The following is a 15871-nucleotide window of genomic DNA, read 5'->3' as shown; positions in this document are numbered from 1 at the left end:
TGCAGCAGAGCTTACATTACAGAATGTTGGCAGTTACCATCTTCATTTTGTGGCCTTATTATCTTGCATTGCATACTTCATTAGATGTTTGAACTTCCAGGAAGTTTACCAGCTTGCAGCACATACTAAGTTGGACTGAATGTGAGCCGAGGAGCATAGCAGTAATTCTCCCAAACATTCAACAAAAATGAAGCCTTTTAAAGCTACGCAGATTCTCTTTCACACTGATGAAGATCTCTGCAAACTAGGTACCAAAACATTAAAAAAATTCTAAAAGCATTTTGTCATAACTTAGTGCTGTTAAACTTTACAATCTTGTTTTCCGTTCAACGCCATGGAAAGAATCTTCTTCGGATAAATGTAATTTACATACACGCCAACCCAGCACTGTATTCTAAAGTAATAACTTACTTAATGTAGTAACTTTCTGAAGGTGTACTATTTAACGCTGCAAACCCATTTGAGACTAATAAGAGTTCCACTAATTTGCTAGTTCGTTTGACATCACCTAGAGTGGGAGCTCCAGGTAGCCTATCATCCTCCTAATAAGCCGTGTAACTAGAGAATGGGCAAAAGAGCATTTACCTTCATGCAAGGCTGACACTGCAGCTAGCTTGGTTTTCAATAGGAAATGATGGCTGGAGGCCAGACTGATTAATGTAGAGGGTATCCAAGCAGCCTGGGTATGGGACATGCATAGGTTCATAAGGTTCCAATTGTTTAGCCTCACACCATCTTCCATTTGAAGTCATATGAAGAAGTCCACTGAACTTCTTAGTTAGGAGACCTCGACATTTTCTCAGACACACCAGCCGCTGGGTTTCTACCCACTCAGAAGCCAAGCTGGAAGTGAGAGAAATTCTCTATTGGGGTAAAGAATGCCCTGGTTCTAGGTGAGCAAGTCTGGAAAAGTGCTGATTTTGTGAGGCAGGCAACGGCCTCCATGAAAAGAGGGAGACGAGTTTTCACTACTGAGAAGTCTTGCACCTACAACAACTCTAAAAACAAGATTATCAAGGATAGAGCTCTATTGATAGCTTCTCCCACAAAAGGGGGAACATATCTCTTGTTATTTCTTTTTGTACAAATTATTTTTTTTGTACCAATAGCAAAACAAATGCATCCCAAGTTTGCTCACTCTAAATGAAGTGATCTGTACTTCTGACCCAAGTATCATGCACATATTACAATGCAATTTAATGACTTTTTCCAACAGTAAAGGTATTTTTTCCTAGTTCCTGTAAATACCCATTTCTATTATTTGAAAACCCTATTGAATGTCTCAGATAAAATTAACAATTTTATTTTCCCTTTTCAAACAGATAAGAATACAAATAGTAGCTTCCAAGACAACACAGCATGCTCTTAATTACAGATCCACATATGATCCATACAATCCACGATTTACAGCGTGAAGAAACTGGTCTGCGGAAGAAGGACAACACTTCAAAAGAAACAAGCTACGCTTAGGCTTCTGCAAGCTTTAAGAACTTGCTCAGTTACAAGTAACTACTAAGCAACTTAGGTAACATGGTTAATATACTATTAAGAAAACTACAGTCTTATAATCATAGCAGTAAATAATTATCAGGAGCAAGTTATACAAATTCTTTACACAAATATAAAATGTGCACAATTCTTTTTACCATTAAAACTTACCTATTATAGTATCTGCCTCCCATCATAAACTGATTGTTTGATGTTGGACATATTTTAAAACGCTGAATATTTTCACTGGTCCGAAAATAAAGTGAATAATCACCAGGTGTATTATCTGAAGGCCTCACAAGAAAACTGCACACCTGACCAACTGAAAAGACATCATAATAGTGTTACTTTTCTTAGTGTTATATATGAGCCCTTATCAAATCTATTTCCACATAAATTAGCAAGAATTGCACACTTGAAGAAATACAGTCTATAAGGTAAGTTCCAACAGTGATCTCAAACTAGATGAACTAGTACTAGACTCGCCAAAATTAATGCAAAATGGTTTAGCTGTAGCTGGCAACCTAGCCACATCTTTGCAAGAGCATCCAAAAAAAAAAGTTTGACAACATGTTTTTAAAAATTAACAATTTCTGTTCTAATATTTAAAGTATGCTATTTAACAATATGGGTCGGAAATCTTGATGAAGAAATATTTGCTCTATGAAAGGGCTAAAAAAGTCTGTAATATATTTTCCTTCAGGTATATAAAAGCGTATTTTCCACAGCATTTTGATGAAGACATCAATAAGTGAAATAATTTATTACACATATATTAATTTAAAAATTATTTCAATAAAAAATTACTAAATTAACTGTACTTGAGAACACACTCAATACTCATAGCCACAACAGTTTTCTTCCAGTGTAGTATTCTACAGAGGTAACAACTACAGGGGCTGGTCAGACTAAGACACTCATACATGTTCACACATAAAAGGAACTTTTGCCACAGTTTAATACGAATAGGATCACTTTGTGCCATTTCAGTACCACTGTATTTCAATCCGAAATACAAGTACCTGTCATCAGCAAATTGTAAGCCTCTTGTTTGGAGATCTTCCCATGGAACCATCTTAACAAAGATGAAGAGAAAAATTAGAAAGCAAGACTACCAGCTCTCTTTTTTGGCTGTGGTGACATCCAAGGCTCTGGCACCTATGAATTGATCTTTATTTAAAAAGACCTAATACATATAGATGAGATAATTAATGATTATGCTACTTAATGGTTCTGTTCTACCAGCAGCATGAAATAACTAACATTAACAGGTATATAAATAAATAAATTTCAATAAAAGTGTCCAACGCTTGTAGTTGATGTTCAAATCCAACTGTGTTTAGAGATGAAAATGAATTGTCTAAATGGTAGATAATTTGATAGGCATTATTTGAAGTCAGTCTCAAACAGCAATTTACTCGAACTGTGAAATCCAAAGCTCAAACAAGGAGGATAAACACCGTACAGAAAAACTCAAACTGGATTTTGCCAGAAGCTGTGGAAATAAAACCTAGCTTTGTTAGACTATTGAATACAAACTGCTTTGATCTCACACCTTGTACCTTCCCAGAGTCCTGTATCAGAGCAGTGTCCCAAAAAAGTTCAGCAGCCTCTGTCCAGTCTCAGCCTGATACTTACAACTATACAGAACAGCTTGACATGCTACAACTTAATAGTTATTCTGTCTTTTAAAGGAAAGCTAAAAATATGGCCTTTTTATGTATCAGAAAAGAGCTCTAGTTCTAACTTTCTTTCTATACTACCTTTAGAGGATAATTTCTGGCTACTGGAATGTTCGAAGAAATCACTGTCTCCCCAGGATTCCTCTGAGTGGCACAAATAACTGTGGACAGACAGTATCAAAGCTCCAAGCATCTGCTACAAACTACTTTGCAAGCAAATAAATAAATCAATCCTACATTTGAAGGCATCCCCACTGCCAAATTGACTAGCAGAACACCAGCAAACAGTAAACAAACAACAAATACACCAGTGATTTTCTTTCTCCTATTAAGGTAACGAGAAATGCCTCCTTTAGCCATCAGCCTCTTGGAGATCGCAAACTGAGCAACAGAGAAAAAGCAGCAGGTGCAAATACAGCAAGCAAATGGAGGACAGATGAAATAATCAAGCCACTAGAAATTTTTTGGAACTTTCCTTTGCCACTCATCTTTACTACTGAAAATCTATCAACAGCTTGGCATAGCAATACATTGTTGATTCTAAATTGTATTCAATCTTTAAAAAAAATTTAAGTATTTAAGCAAATAGAACAAATCTTATAGTCCTCCGGCTTCCTCCTTAATGCATAAGTGTTATTACATGAAGCTAACAGAGACAAACTGTAACTATCACACTATCATTTTTCTGATGGTACTTTGCTCTCTCTCCAGCATTTACAGTTTGCAGATGTGAAAAAAGGTTACCTCTAAGGCAAACACTATGTTCAAGACCTACTCCATTGTGCATATTTTGGCTGAAAGTGATCCCACAGGGACTCATCTAAGATTTTAACACTGCAAAACCCATTAGCAATAAGCATACCTATTACAGGACTCTTTCATGTTAATTATCCATTCATCTTCAGCGGCTAGTATAGAAAAATGTCTTGAGATGAAAAAAATAAATCTCTTCGGTTCACCTTCCCAAAAGTTGGGAAATGTCATAGCTGACGTTTACAAACAGTTATGATGGCTTTTAATAACAAAACAAAAATCCTTACATTTTGCCTTCATGGGGATCTTCTTCTCTTCCCTAATGAGAAAATTAACATATTAAGTGCATGACAACAGTACAGCTCAGTTTAAAAAAAAATAAACTTCACAGGTTAAGACCTTCTGTAGAAAAAAACATTAAGAAGTCTGAGACATTTTTGAACTAAAGGGCTTATTGCAGTTCCATGAAAAGACGTTTTCTTCTTCATTCACTAAGTGGAAGTTCAGCCAAAATATGTTCTTTCAGAGGACTTTCAAGTCCTTCTTTAGAGGTGGTAACTTTTTAAAATCTTAGTTCTCCTAAGGTTAACTTAATCACTGATAAATAGTCTAGTACTGCCACTTCAAGTTAGCCATTCACATCCTGACACAGATCTGTGAGAAGCATCTGCAGGTAACGCTGCTATTAGCAAAACATATGTACTGTGCAGGAAAATATTATCAAAAATATTTGATAATATTTGACTCCAAAGCAATGCTGAGCTTGTTAAAATTTTTTTTTTTTTTTTCCCTTCTGAAGTATATTAAACCATCTGTTTCCCTACAGTAACTGAATTATCTGCAGGTCACCTGGTTAGCTTCCTGAGCCCACACAAGCCCTTCTAAGTATAATTAACTCATCAATACATTTTTAACCCACACTTCATCCTTAAAAAAAGAGAAAGGCCTACCACAATGCAAAAATCACATTCTACACAGTTTGTGAACATTTCATGGCAAATATAAAAAAAGAATGCAATTAAATGAGTAGCAGATTGTTTACCAGGACAGTCGAGTTTAGGAAACTGCCTGTAAATTTACAGTACCATTCACTTGTACCTCTCTTTCGACAACACGTGAATAAGCACTTTTTTTTGATACTGAATTAGGCTTAAAGGTTTGTTATATTATATTAAAACGAGCAGATCCAATTACTAGGTTTAGAAAAGTACATAACTAGAAAACAGGCAATTAAATGTCACTAGTTTTGGTTTATTTCAATATTATTTTACCAAAAATCTCATTCATTTAAGAAATTTGAGTATAAAAGTTACTTACCACTTCTTCTACCAGGTCTTCTACAATAAGACCTTGCTCATCTGTCCGTAGGTTGGTAACCCACATCCAGCCATCTTCCAATTCGTTATGGACAATAAACATGTCTCCTTTAAGGAAACTGAAGAGGGTTACAGCAAGATTTAAATCAGAGATACAATCATAATATAAAGTTTAATGAACACAATGAATTCTTGAGTATAATTTCTGCAAAATATTTGAGAAAACATGTTTGTGAAAAATGCATGAATTGATACCCCATGCACATCATGTGTATTTTTCCTCACAGTTAAGTGGATACTATATATGAGTATTTATACTTTTGATTTACATTTACTAAGACATACTTCAGTCCTGTCAACTTCAAAGCATGCTAAGGATGTATAAAACAAAAATAATGCCACAACAATATTAAAAGATAGTAATACTGTTCTTTTATCAAGAGAGATCAAATACTAAACACAATTAAAATAACCAGAGATACCCTTAATAGTCTGTAAGAAAATAATACTCCTTTCATCGAAAGCTAATCTTGTATAATAAAAGGCTGTGGAATATCTATTCTTTATGTTCTCGCCTATGAAGCCAAGTGCTACAAAGAGAGTACAGAACAGTTACCAGAGAAGCCATGCAGTTAGCTACAAGAAAAGCATAAATAAGAAGCATGAACATGTCTAAGGGAGTTTCATTTCTGGAAGGTTAGTGTAAGTTACTCCTTAGGTGTTATCCCAAACTCAGGTCATGTGAAAACCTTTCACTGTAGCACAGCAAGACTTCTCAATCAAGTGTGATGATGCATCAGGGTACAGTAAATAGCAATAAAGTATTGAAGCTCATTAACTACTATTTCAGTCCAAAAGTACACAGCAAATTTCTATGGCATTTCTCTCATTTGAAGTAGGCTAATAGAAAAGGCGTTAACTCGAGCACAAAGCAAACAGCAAGAATTAAAGAACAAAAAACAGCAAACCACTATTGAAAACACAGAATAAATTCAGCTGCTAATGAATCTAAATCCTAAGAATGGGTGACAGCAAGAGCACCCTCCATCAGCTCTATTACAAGAACTATATATTAAGTTACTGCATGGAACACAGGCTGTAATTAAGCCTATAATACTTCAAACTTTCTAAATATTAACTATGATAATTAAAATTGTAAGTGAAGATTCTCTGAAATGCATAAAGTCTTCAAGAGCATATTAATTTCACCTAGAACAAACTGCGAACTTTGGTCCCAGCTATGCCATGAACATGTGGATCTCAAAACCCAAGCACAGAACTTTGCATTTTAGCTGTATCCTAAAAGAGGGAGAAAAGGTATAATTTTCTACAATTTTTGTTATGATAGCAAAATAATAAAATGCTTTTGCCTCTTAAGTTGGTAGGTGCAATAAGGCAGTTAATGGACTGAATTTATCTTTTTATTCTTACACGTAGTAGGAAGCCTTACTTGCAATATGCAATTAGAGAGTCCCTCCCCTGTCTTACCACCTTCTTCTCATCCGCTTAGAAAAACATAATCTCAAAGACAAATATCCTCCCAGCATTCTTTAAAGAGGTCAGAAAGGACTGGACTGTGAGCCTTGGAATAAATTTCCATCCCAATGAGGATATAAAGCTCTCATATACCTTTCTCTGTATCTTAGGCTAATACTCCCCAAAACAAGCTAATTCCCAATTCAATTGGTGTGTTAAATCAACTTATGAAACCAAGACTGTCTCATTAGAGAGATGAGAAATCACTACAAATCTCTTTCAAATCTTCCTACTTTTCCGTCTGAAAAAAGTAATTCTGACATCTCAAGAAAGCAGTATCCATTCCAAGTAACCAGCACATGCTTTTCTGTTGGATATGGGACTGTTGGTTTTGTTTCCTTTCCACAGAGCATCTCATGAAAATGCAAGAAAGGTGGGGAGTACAGGCAATCCCTAAGAAATTATTGAGGTACCAGTGTTAGAAAGGAGGTGAGTAACAGCTAACAGAAAAGTATGAGAATATGAGATATAGGCCTGCAATTCAGGAATTTTTTAAGATCTTAAAATTATGGGAGATTACACATTTAGAAGTATCATTTGTTCAATACAGACTCTTTCCAAAAGGAGGGAGGGATGAGAAGGGAAGGGAAGGGAGAATCATTCTTGCTCCATTTTATGGATAGAGAAGTAAAGAGAACTTAGAAAAAAATAGTCACCAAGTTTCTAAGCACAGGTAAGAAAATGAGTACTAGAACATTAGAGGCAAAGCTTTCTTAACGTTGCTCCTTTTTCCTTATTTCAAAGAAGGCATTAAATACTCTGTTCTTCCATTTATGCGTAGTCAATGCTAACAATCTCCTTCTAGTAGTCAGAATTGATTTGGCTTGAACTATTTATCTGCTATGAGTTAGTTCTGTGGCAGTTCAGGAAAAAAAGCCTAGCTCATTTATTTCACACACTCACAAGGCATTTCTGCGCAGAATTCTTTCATAGACAAATTTACTCTCTTGGAGAAAAATCTAGGGCTTTATAAAACACACTTCAAACTATAACATTACTAATTTTACTCTATAAACCTAATGTGACTTCTCTTACGATTAATACAAACAGATATACTGAGAATAAAAAGTCTTATTGCTATTTCCAACAAAAAAACAGAAAGGCATCATCCTTTAACCTAACTGTGTTAAGTTTAAGATGCAACTGGACAGTATTTGCATATGAACACATACTATATTAGTATAGTATTTGTATTTATAAATACTCTTGAGAATTTCACAACTGCTACTATTATTAAAACGTACCTTATTTCATCAGTTTCTGGCACTTTGGTGTAAGGTAGAATTGCTCGAACTCTCCTTCTGTCCTCCACAGGCTACAATTTAAGAGAAGAGAGCAAAGATAATACTTTTCCCTCTTTCTACTGTAGAATTCTTCTCCCCAGCATTATGCTATTCTGAGGCAAAGGACTGGTAACAGTCACTTATATCCCCCTTGCCAGTTTTAAATTTTCAAAGCTCAAAACCACTGAGAGCTAGCGTAATTCATACACTTAGCTACGAGAGCTCTCATTTTGTTTCCTCTTCTAGCATGACACATAATGTATGTTTATCATGTTCAAAATAAATTACCAGCAAGATAATTTCCATAAAAATATACTTTTAAACTTTCTTCCACTTAGAGTGGAAATTTACAGAAGTTTAACATTCAGAAACATCTTTATTTAGGTTTTGGGTTTTGTTGGGGGGGGCGGGGAGGACTTATATTGTTTTAAGGATGGGCATGTGAAAGAAGCCCCATTTTCAGAAACCTTGGTTACTTCCAGGATGAATATTTTGAAACTGTGGTTAGATACACAAAATATCACAAAACAGTAGAGGTTACATTACAATGGTGCTCCTTACTAGCCAAGAACTGCACATTTTCTTGTTTATCTCTGTTTACTTACAATGCTATTACTACATTTGGAGATAACTGCAACACCCGACATCTAGCTTTCTCATTACACATATTCCTTAAACAGCAATTTTTTTTTTTTTAATTGTTACTTTGTATCAGTAAGAATGCATTTTTATAGTCCTTATACTTCAACATATGCTGAGCCTATGTAGAACTACAGGAAACTTTCTACAATGCTTTTTCCAAAAGAAAGCTATGAATGGTGATTAAAGTTGCTAACATTTAAGTGAGCGACACTTAAAAATTTTACTATAAAAATTTTACTACTTGCCTCTGGAGGTGCTACTGGAAATAAGAGCTTTTCCCCTTTCAGCAAACAGGAGACGTGACTGTAATAACCGATTAGGTCCGAGAGTGAAGCAAAACGACGTCCACCAATGTAATAGTCCCCACACATGGCAATAATCCTGTTGATAAAAAAAAAAAAGAAGCTTGACATAAGAAAATATTTTGCTACCAATTTTTTTTTTTTTTTTTAGAAAAAAGATATTAGGATAATATTTAATTTTTAAAGCAGTGTCTACATTCAGCAAAATGCAGTATTACAAGCTCTCCATAAACACATAAGTAAATCTTAGCTAATGAATACTTCATCAAAAATTGCGGATATATATTGCATGACACACCAGTATTTTAAGACTCTAACAGAAGTGCTGATTCACAAAAAAGCCAGTACATTTGTCGGAACTAAATGAAGTTAAACAGAAAAATGTATTGTGGGTATCCTGGAAAACTGAAATAATGCACTAGTAGAGACAACAGCATCATTACTTGTATCATAGAGGACATACTCTTTTTATGACAGGCTTATACACATTTAACAACATATTAAAGTATTTTAACAACAAATAACTGCACTTGATTATATAATGCAGAAAACAAACACCTTCAAAAATTAGTCACTTTCTTAGTTTTTTAGCATCCATGTTAAAAGTTAAGAAATTACTTTGGAGTAATCGAAGTATCTCCTTATACTCAATTTAAAAATTTGCTAACTAATGGCAAAAAAGCATACAAAACCATTTCAGTAGTTTAACACAACAAAGTATTCTTACAAAACTGTTCATTTTATTCTTTAAGGGTTGTGTTTTTCCTGAAAGTACAGAGATTCGTTAGTGCGCTGTCATATCAAAAATGGGAAGTACCACGTCTGTTCACATTGCTAGTCAATACAAATTCTAAAAGCAGTCAGAAATTATTTCTTTAGGTAAAAGAGTTAACAGTATTTAAAACATTCCTGTTACACTCAAGAGTCATTTGCAAATTGAAGAAGTACTTAATTTGAAACAACTTCAAAAATTTTTGATAATCCGAAGAATTGACCACATTATGTAAATCGATGGCATCAAGCAGACCTGAATTTTTCCAGCACACAGAGGTCAGACAGGAGTCCTGAGTAGCAGCTCACTTGCATTCTTACAAAAATGTAAGAAATTGAGAAACAAATTATTACCAAGCTAAGCAAATTTTGCTGTTAAAAAAAAAAATTTAAAAGCTCATGTTAATTGTCTCTCCAGTTTCCAGAAGACAGACAAATTATCTGAAGGATATTTCAAAATAAATTACAGTACCAAGAACAAACATATTTGAATCTTCTTAGTGTTCTACTTCATGTTTGACCTCTTCACAAAGCTTGTGAACAACTCAAAAACAAAAGGTGGGGAAAAAAAAACACCACCAAACATTCAATTGCCTAGAAACTTATCCTTCATCCCAAATGAGTACGCTATTTATGGGTTTCTTCCATTTTTACTCTTTTTCTTTAGCAGGTCAGTGTTCTGATACATTCCTGCCCAAAAGTCTTCCTTCTCAGTCAGTTCCTTCAACTAAATTATTTCTCCCAAACAGTGATGTAACACGTATACAAAGATGAATCTTCAGAGATGAAATCTGAAGTTTTTAAGCATATAGCACTGCACGGGAAGTCAGAAAACAATGTAACTTTAAGGACATAGGCTAGATCTTTTGGCATATTTTTTGTAAGATTCCTTGGTAAATTATTCAATAGAGATTAGGTTCTAAATGAAATTTAGTGTTTCAGATGATTATTTCATCAAGCTTAAAATGAAACCTTTCTTCAGAATGCTGAGCTAGCAAATACAGAAAGACTGCTGTAATCACAGAAAATTCTGAAGGACAAGATTAAAAGATAAATATTTTCCTTCAAAATATTTTGTATCACTCTGACTCACCAAAAAAAGGTAAAAAACCAACCAACCAAAAAAAAAAACCAAACAAGAGAGACACCAAAAAAAGGTGTCTCTGTGGGACATAGGAGATCCATCCCTGTATTTGCTTGAAATTACTTTAAGGCTGCTATTCTTGAGGTTGACAATGTTCTTGAGTGTAACACTTGCCTATCTAATAACAAACAAAAATATACACTTGCAGTCAAAGAATGAAACAGAAAACATGTCCAATCTCTGAAGAACAGTATTAACTAACAAATTAATTCCCTTTGGATATTTATCTCTGTGTGTTTTATGGCTCTCAGAATGAAAGATTCTTTAAGGTTTGAAAATACTGTAAGGACCCTTTCCTTAGGGAATCTGAAATCGTTAGATTATCTTCTACCTCAGTTGCCAGAAACACTTTTATGGTGGGCATGAACCAACAGTCAATTGCCTGATACTGGCTTCGAAAGTAGAAGTTATTAAAAATAATCCAAGACCCTAAAACAACACTAGAAAGCAAGTATTAGCACAGTTTTCTTTTCTGCTACTGCTACACAGTAACCAGTTCCCAAAGGAGTATCAGTATAGCTGAGAAGCTGAAATTGATAGGTCAGACAGCAGGACGCAAACATGAGATGCTATTTCTGTACTATATTGTCTGCACTTAAGAAAATTACACCTTCATGTCAATGGTAGATCAGGACCTCTGAAGCACACTTCATCACACAGCAGATGCAACCAAAACCTCCCCACATTTGTAAACCATGCACATAGTGGCTCATATGTTGGTATTCTGGGTAATTCCCACTTCCAGAAGTTGAAGAATATGCTTTGAATTTGTTTGTGGCTATCAAGACAACTGACAAAGATTTCTTTTACTGCTGAAGAAACATTTGCTTTCCTGTTTTGTAAAGATGAACATTACACTGCAGCACTCCACTTGCTGACTACCCTTCAAGCTCTTCTCAGAATACATCTCATTTACACTAAAGAATAAATTAACTTACTAATGTACACAGTTTGGCAATGGTAAAATAATCCTAGTTACAACTTTGGATAAAGAGCTACCTGTATTTAGAACAACCAATTCTAACAGATACTGAAAGCTGTTTCCAGCAAACCTTCGGATTATTAAATACATAATCTCTTTGTTTCTTCTTGGGGTTTTTCTTTTTGGTTTTTTGGGTTTTTTTCCCCCTCAAAATTAAGGAAGCAACCAGATGCGCTAGCACTTCAAATATGTCCTCTGAGCTACAATGGCTACTACGGAACAGACTCAAAACAATCTCCTTGACTGACTAATGAAACCTACACGTTGCTTTAAGTCTATTCACAACCACTTTAGACAGGCTTCTCTATCCAGATGTTGTTAGTTTCCTCACATTTTTGTTCTTTAGCCTATAAAGTAATTTTTAAGCAGCATATTTTAAAACAATTAAACACAAGTAAAAAGCTGTACCATGCAAGAATAGAGTAAAAAGTACTCAATTATAATACAGTGATTGTTTTCTGTTTGTACTCTATTGTGATCTAAACCCAAAAATAAACAGATTACAGTATTTTAAAATAAAACATTTAATTCTCACCTAAAATGATTGACATTTGTTTTACTAAGGAATGAAAGCACAAATGAACCTGGTCTCCGATCACTCTCTCGAATAAGGTAACTTCCAGGTTTTCCCGCTTGTCGAAGACGTTCTTCTGCAATTGTTCTGTCAAGTTTTCCATGATACCACCTGAAAAAAGAATAACAATGGGTGTCCTTACAAATTAAGGTTTTTGTTTTTTCTCACAGAATAGACCTATGCAACTAACAAAAGCTTTCAGTCAAAACTGATGTAACTCCAAACCTTTGTTTCAAAGTTATCACATCTTTACATCTTCAACCTCCCAGTTTACTTATTGTCAATAAACAATACTTTTAAGACAGCATAATTCTTCAGATAACCTGCTTCTCCCAGCGAACTATCCCAAGGGGCGGAGGCTCTATACATATCATCAGCTTTTCACTCCTCCCTAATTTGCTTATTTTAAATAAACGGAACCAGAGATGACTGATCTGACTTGGAAGACTGTTACATTTTAAGCCTACACGGGCTACCATTCAGGCTGGGTTTTCCAAAAGCATAAATTGAGAAGTGAATTGTAACAACCTGTTTCTCAGCTGACACAGATACTGCTGTAGCAAAGCCTGCGTTGAATTGGAGAGACAGCAGCCACCAGACCGCCATCCGGCCCCAAAACAGTCTTTCCTAATCACAATGCATACCCTATCAACTAAAAGCAAGTGCAGATGCGTGGCAAATCACAGACTGCAAAACATGACAAAGGAACACTTCAGTCTAAAGTAAAGGTTAGACTGTAACCATTCAAGCATTCATTCACCTTACCTCAGTTTATTTACACAGCTTTTGTCAGAACACTTGTTCTAATCCAAATGATCAAATATTAAGTTTTTTTTTTAAAAAAAAAGGCAGCAGCAATGGAGGGTGCCGTTCAAATATAAAGCCAAGCATTGTTCCCATCACCTTCACAAAGCCACACCATGTTCCGGAGCTACATACTGTAATAATTTATTAGCTCTGCATCCATCAACTAAATATGCTTAATTCAGCCTTTAATTTCTACACTCAAGAAAACATCAGCTTCCATACAGCCACTGTTTTAGACGATTTAAATCATTTACCACTTCAGGCCACTTGCCTTTTAGTTCTAACAGTTCACATATGTCTTGCAAGAGTCACAAAAATGCATTTTGGAAGACATATGTAAATTGCCTTTTGAACGAATAAATGCAAGAATACCAAAAATTGCACAGATTACAGTTCCAAAAAAAAAAAAAAAAAAAAAAGCTGGGCTGTTGATAAAATCTGACCAGAAGCTTTTTTTTTTCCCCCTACAAAATGGAAGCAAAAGTTCTGAGAGCTTTTATCAGAATGAAAATCAGATAGACTAAACTGATAAACATCATGTATACCAGCAGAAGCAGCACCATCATAGACACTGTTTACCCTGGCAAAGCTGTGTGCTTGCTCGTATAGCTCTCCTTTGCTTCTCTTCCTCACCCTGATCAAAACAAGTTAAACCAGAAAAAGCCCTGTTGTGCCTGTACAACATACAGCACTTGAGGCTGCTGCAGCCCGAGTTATGTTAGCGAGATCCTGTCTCATCCCATTCCAGAGCAACGCAGCCTCACGGACAGAAACCTGTCGCTCAAAGACGGTCTGCAAAAAAAAAAAAGTGGATCACACTACCCCTACCAGGAGGGTCCTTTAGGAAAGGAAACAAAATCAAGACCCTCTACTTTGAGGTACCTAGGGTGAAACATGCCGCTTGCCGGCGTGCACAGCATGGCTGAAACCCGAACTTGTTCCTTCCCAGTACATGTCACAACCCGGCTTCGCTCTTCTGGATAGACCGACTTCCACGAAGTATGAAACTCCACTAAAGAAACCTTCCTGATCAAGAAATCCTTTAAAACCAACATTCCATGAAGACTATTTTAAAGTAACAATAGGTTCACTAAGCTTCTATTTGTTCCTATTTATCACCCACTTGAGAAAAATAATCTTAACTCTATCGACACATTGCGTTACAATGCCGAACTTAAAGGCATACTTTCGAAATGGAGAAGGTGGGAGCGTTAATAAGAATGCAAATTACTAATAAAAAAATATACTAGGAAAACAAAAAGGCAGGATTACTTGCAAACAAAATATTCAGCTTTTCTGTAAGGGACCAGGATTTCTTACAGTGATAGCACAAACTTGGGTGCTCAAATTTTAAGACCAGAAACTTTGAACAAAGAGGACACCCTCCTTGCCAGTGACAGCAATATATATATATACTAGTATATCCCACATATTGGAGATCACTTACTCTAACACTGAACAGGCTATATACATTCTCTCCCATTCAGTAGTTTTATATCAAGCATAACAGAAGACATTTATTACCAGGTAAAGTAGAAGCAGGGTTAAAAATTACTGCTCTCCCATTTCAGAAAAGCTTTGTTTTCTGAAATAAATATTCTAGTTAACTTCTAAGTGCAATTAAATTCAGTGTCACTGAGCACATATTTGACATATTAACAGCTGGTACAAAATACACTGTATTTTACAGCTTGCTATGCATTAGTGGAATGCACAAATTACTCTATACCACTAGCTACAGGAATAAGCATTAACACTGAGTTTAACTACCAACTGATATGAAGATACAAATGGCAGTAGTTCAGTCAATATTGAGCAATGATAGCACAAAACAGCTTAACTGATATCCTCAGGAAGCCTCTGTAGATAGCACACATTTTTAAAAAACAGATACACACTGAAGTACAACGTTCTAAGGTACCATTAAAATATGCAAAATGCTTGTTGGGAAATAACTGCATTTTTCCAGAGAGCAGAGTTTCATCACTAGACAGAACCGCTTTATTCAAGCCATATACAGCATAAGAGTGTTGAAAGACTTCATTTTTAGAAGTGCACGTCTTATATTTCATCCAGCTATCACCTGTTTTCAGTGTTACATGAAGATGCAGTCTGCAACTTTGCATCATTATCTTCAAGTAGTTTGATAGTAAATAGTAAAGACTATTTTACAAAATTGCAGTATTTGATCTAAGGATATCAAGTACTCAATTAAGGAGCAGCATTATCTTGTTTTTAATATTTCTGGGTTTTTTTTTTGCTTTGAAATACATCCATAGATCAATTTTTCTGCAAATATTGGCTAATATACTGAGCACAAATCCATACTAGTGAAAAATTAAAATAACTTAAGCTGTATTATCAGTTGTAAAGGAATATCCATCCAATATTCAATGCTATCCAAGAAGGTACAACAGAAATGACTAAACTACAAAACCTGCCCTACTCGTAATTTCATCAGAGAATAAAGAGTGCAGAACACTCTGAAGGATAGGATCAGGCTATCACAAATTCTGAAATAAAATAAATCCCAGATCCTCTGGTTTTAACCCTCAATCAGGTAACTCAACGAAGCCTGAGTTCAGTGTTTC

The 15871-nt window shown here is 35.2% G+C and overlaps 1 protein-coding gene across 1 annotated transcript in view; it reads right to left on the bottom strand.

Moving 5' to 3' along the window:
- RASA1 (RAS p21 protein activator 1) overlaps positions 1-15871 on the bottom strand; it is a 69019-nt gene that overhangs the window by 39496 nt on the left and 13652 nt on the right. The window contains exons 2-8 of the mRNA XM_076363054.1: positions 12435-12584; positions 8946-9081; positions 8020-8090; positions 5241-5358; positions 4211-4242; positions 2511-2563; positions 1660-1810 (exon numbers count right to left, since the gene is read on the bottom strand). Coding sequence (XP_076219169.1) covers positions 1660-1810; positions 2511-2563; positions 4211-4242; positions 5241-5358; positions 8020-8090; positions 8946-9081; positions 12435-12584 — 711 coding nt within the window. The remainder of the gene's footprint in view (positions 1-1659; positions 1811-2510; positions 2564-4210; positions 4243-5240; positions 5359-8019; positions 8091-8945; positions 9082-12434; positions 12585-15871) is intronic.

The sequence above is a fragment of the Aptenodytes patagonicus genome, chromosome Z (assembly GCF_965638725.1).
Source record: "Aptenodytes patagonicus chromosome Z, bAptPat1.pri.cur, whole genome shotgun sequence".
NCBI classification, from domain to species: Eukaryota; Metazoa; Chordata; class Aves; order Sphenisciformes; family Spheniscidae; genus Aptenodytes; species Aptenodytes patagonicus.
Note: the sequence above shows the minus strand (reverse complement) of the source record. Positions and strands in the feature narration are given on the sequence as shown.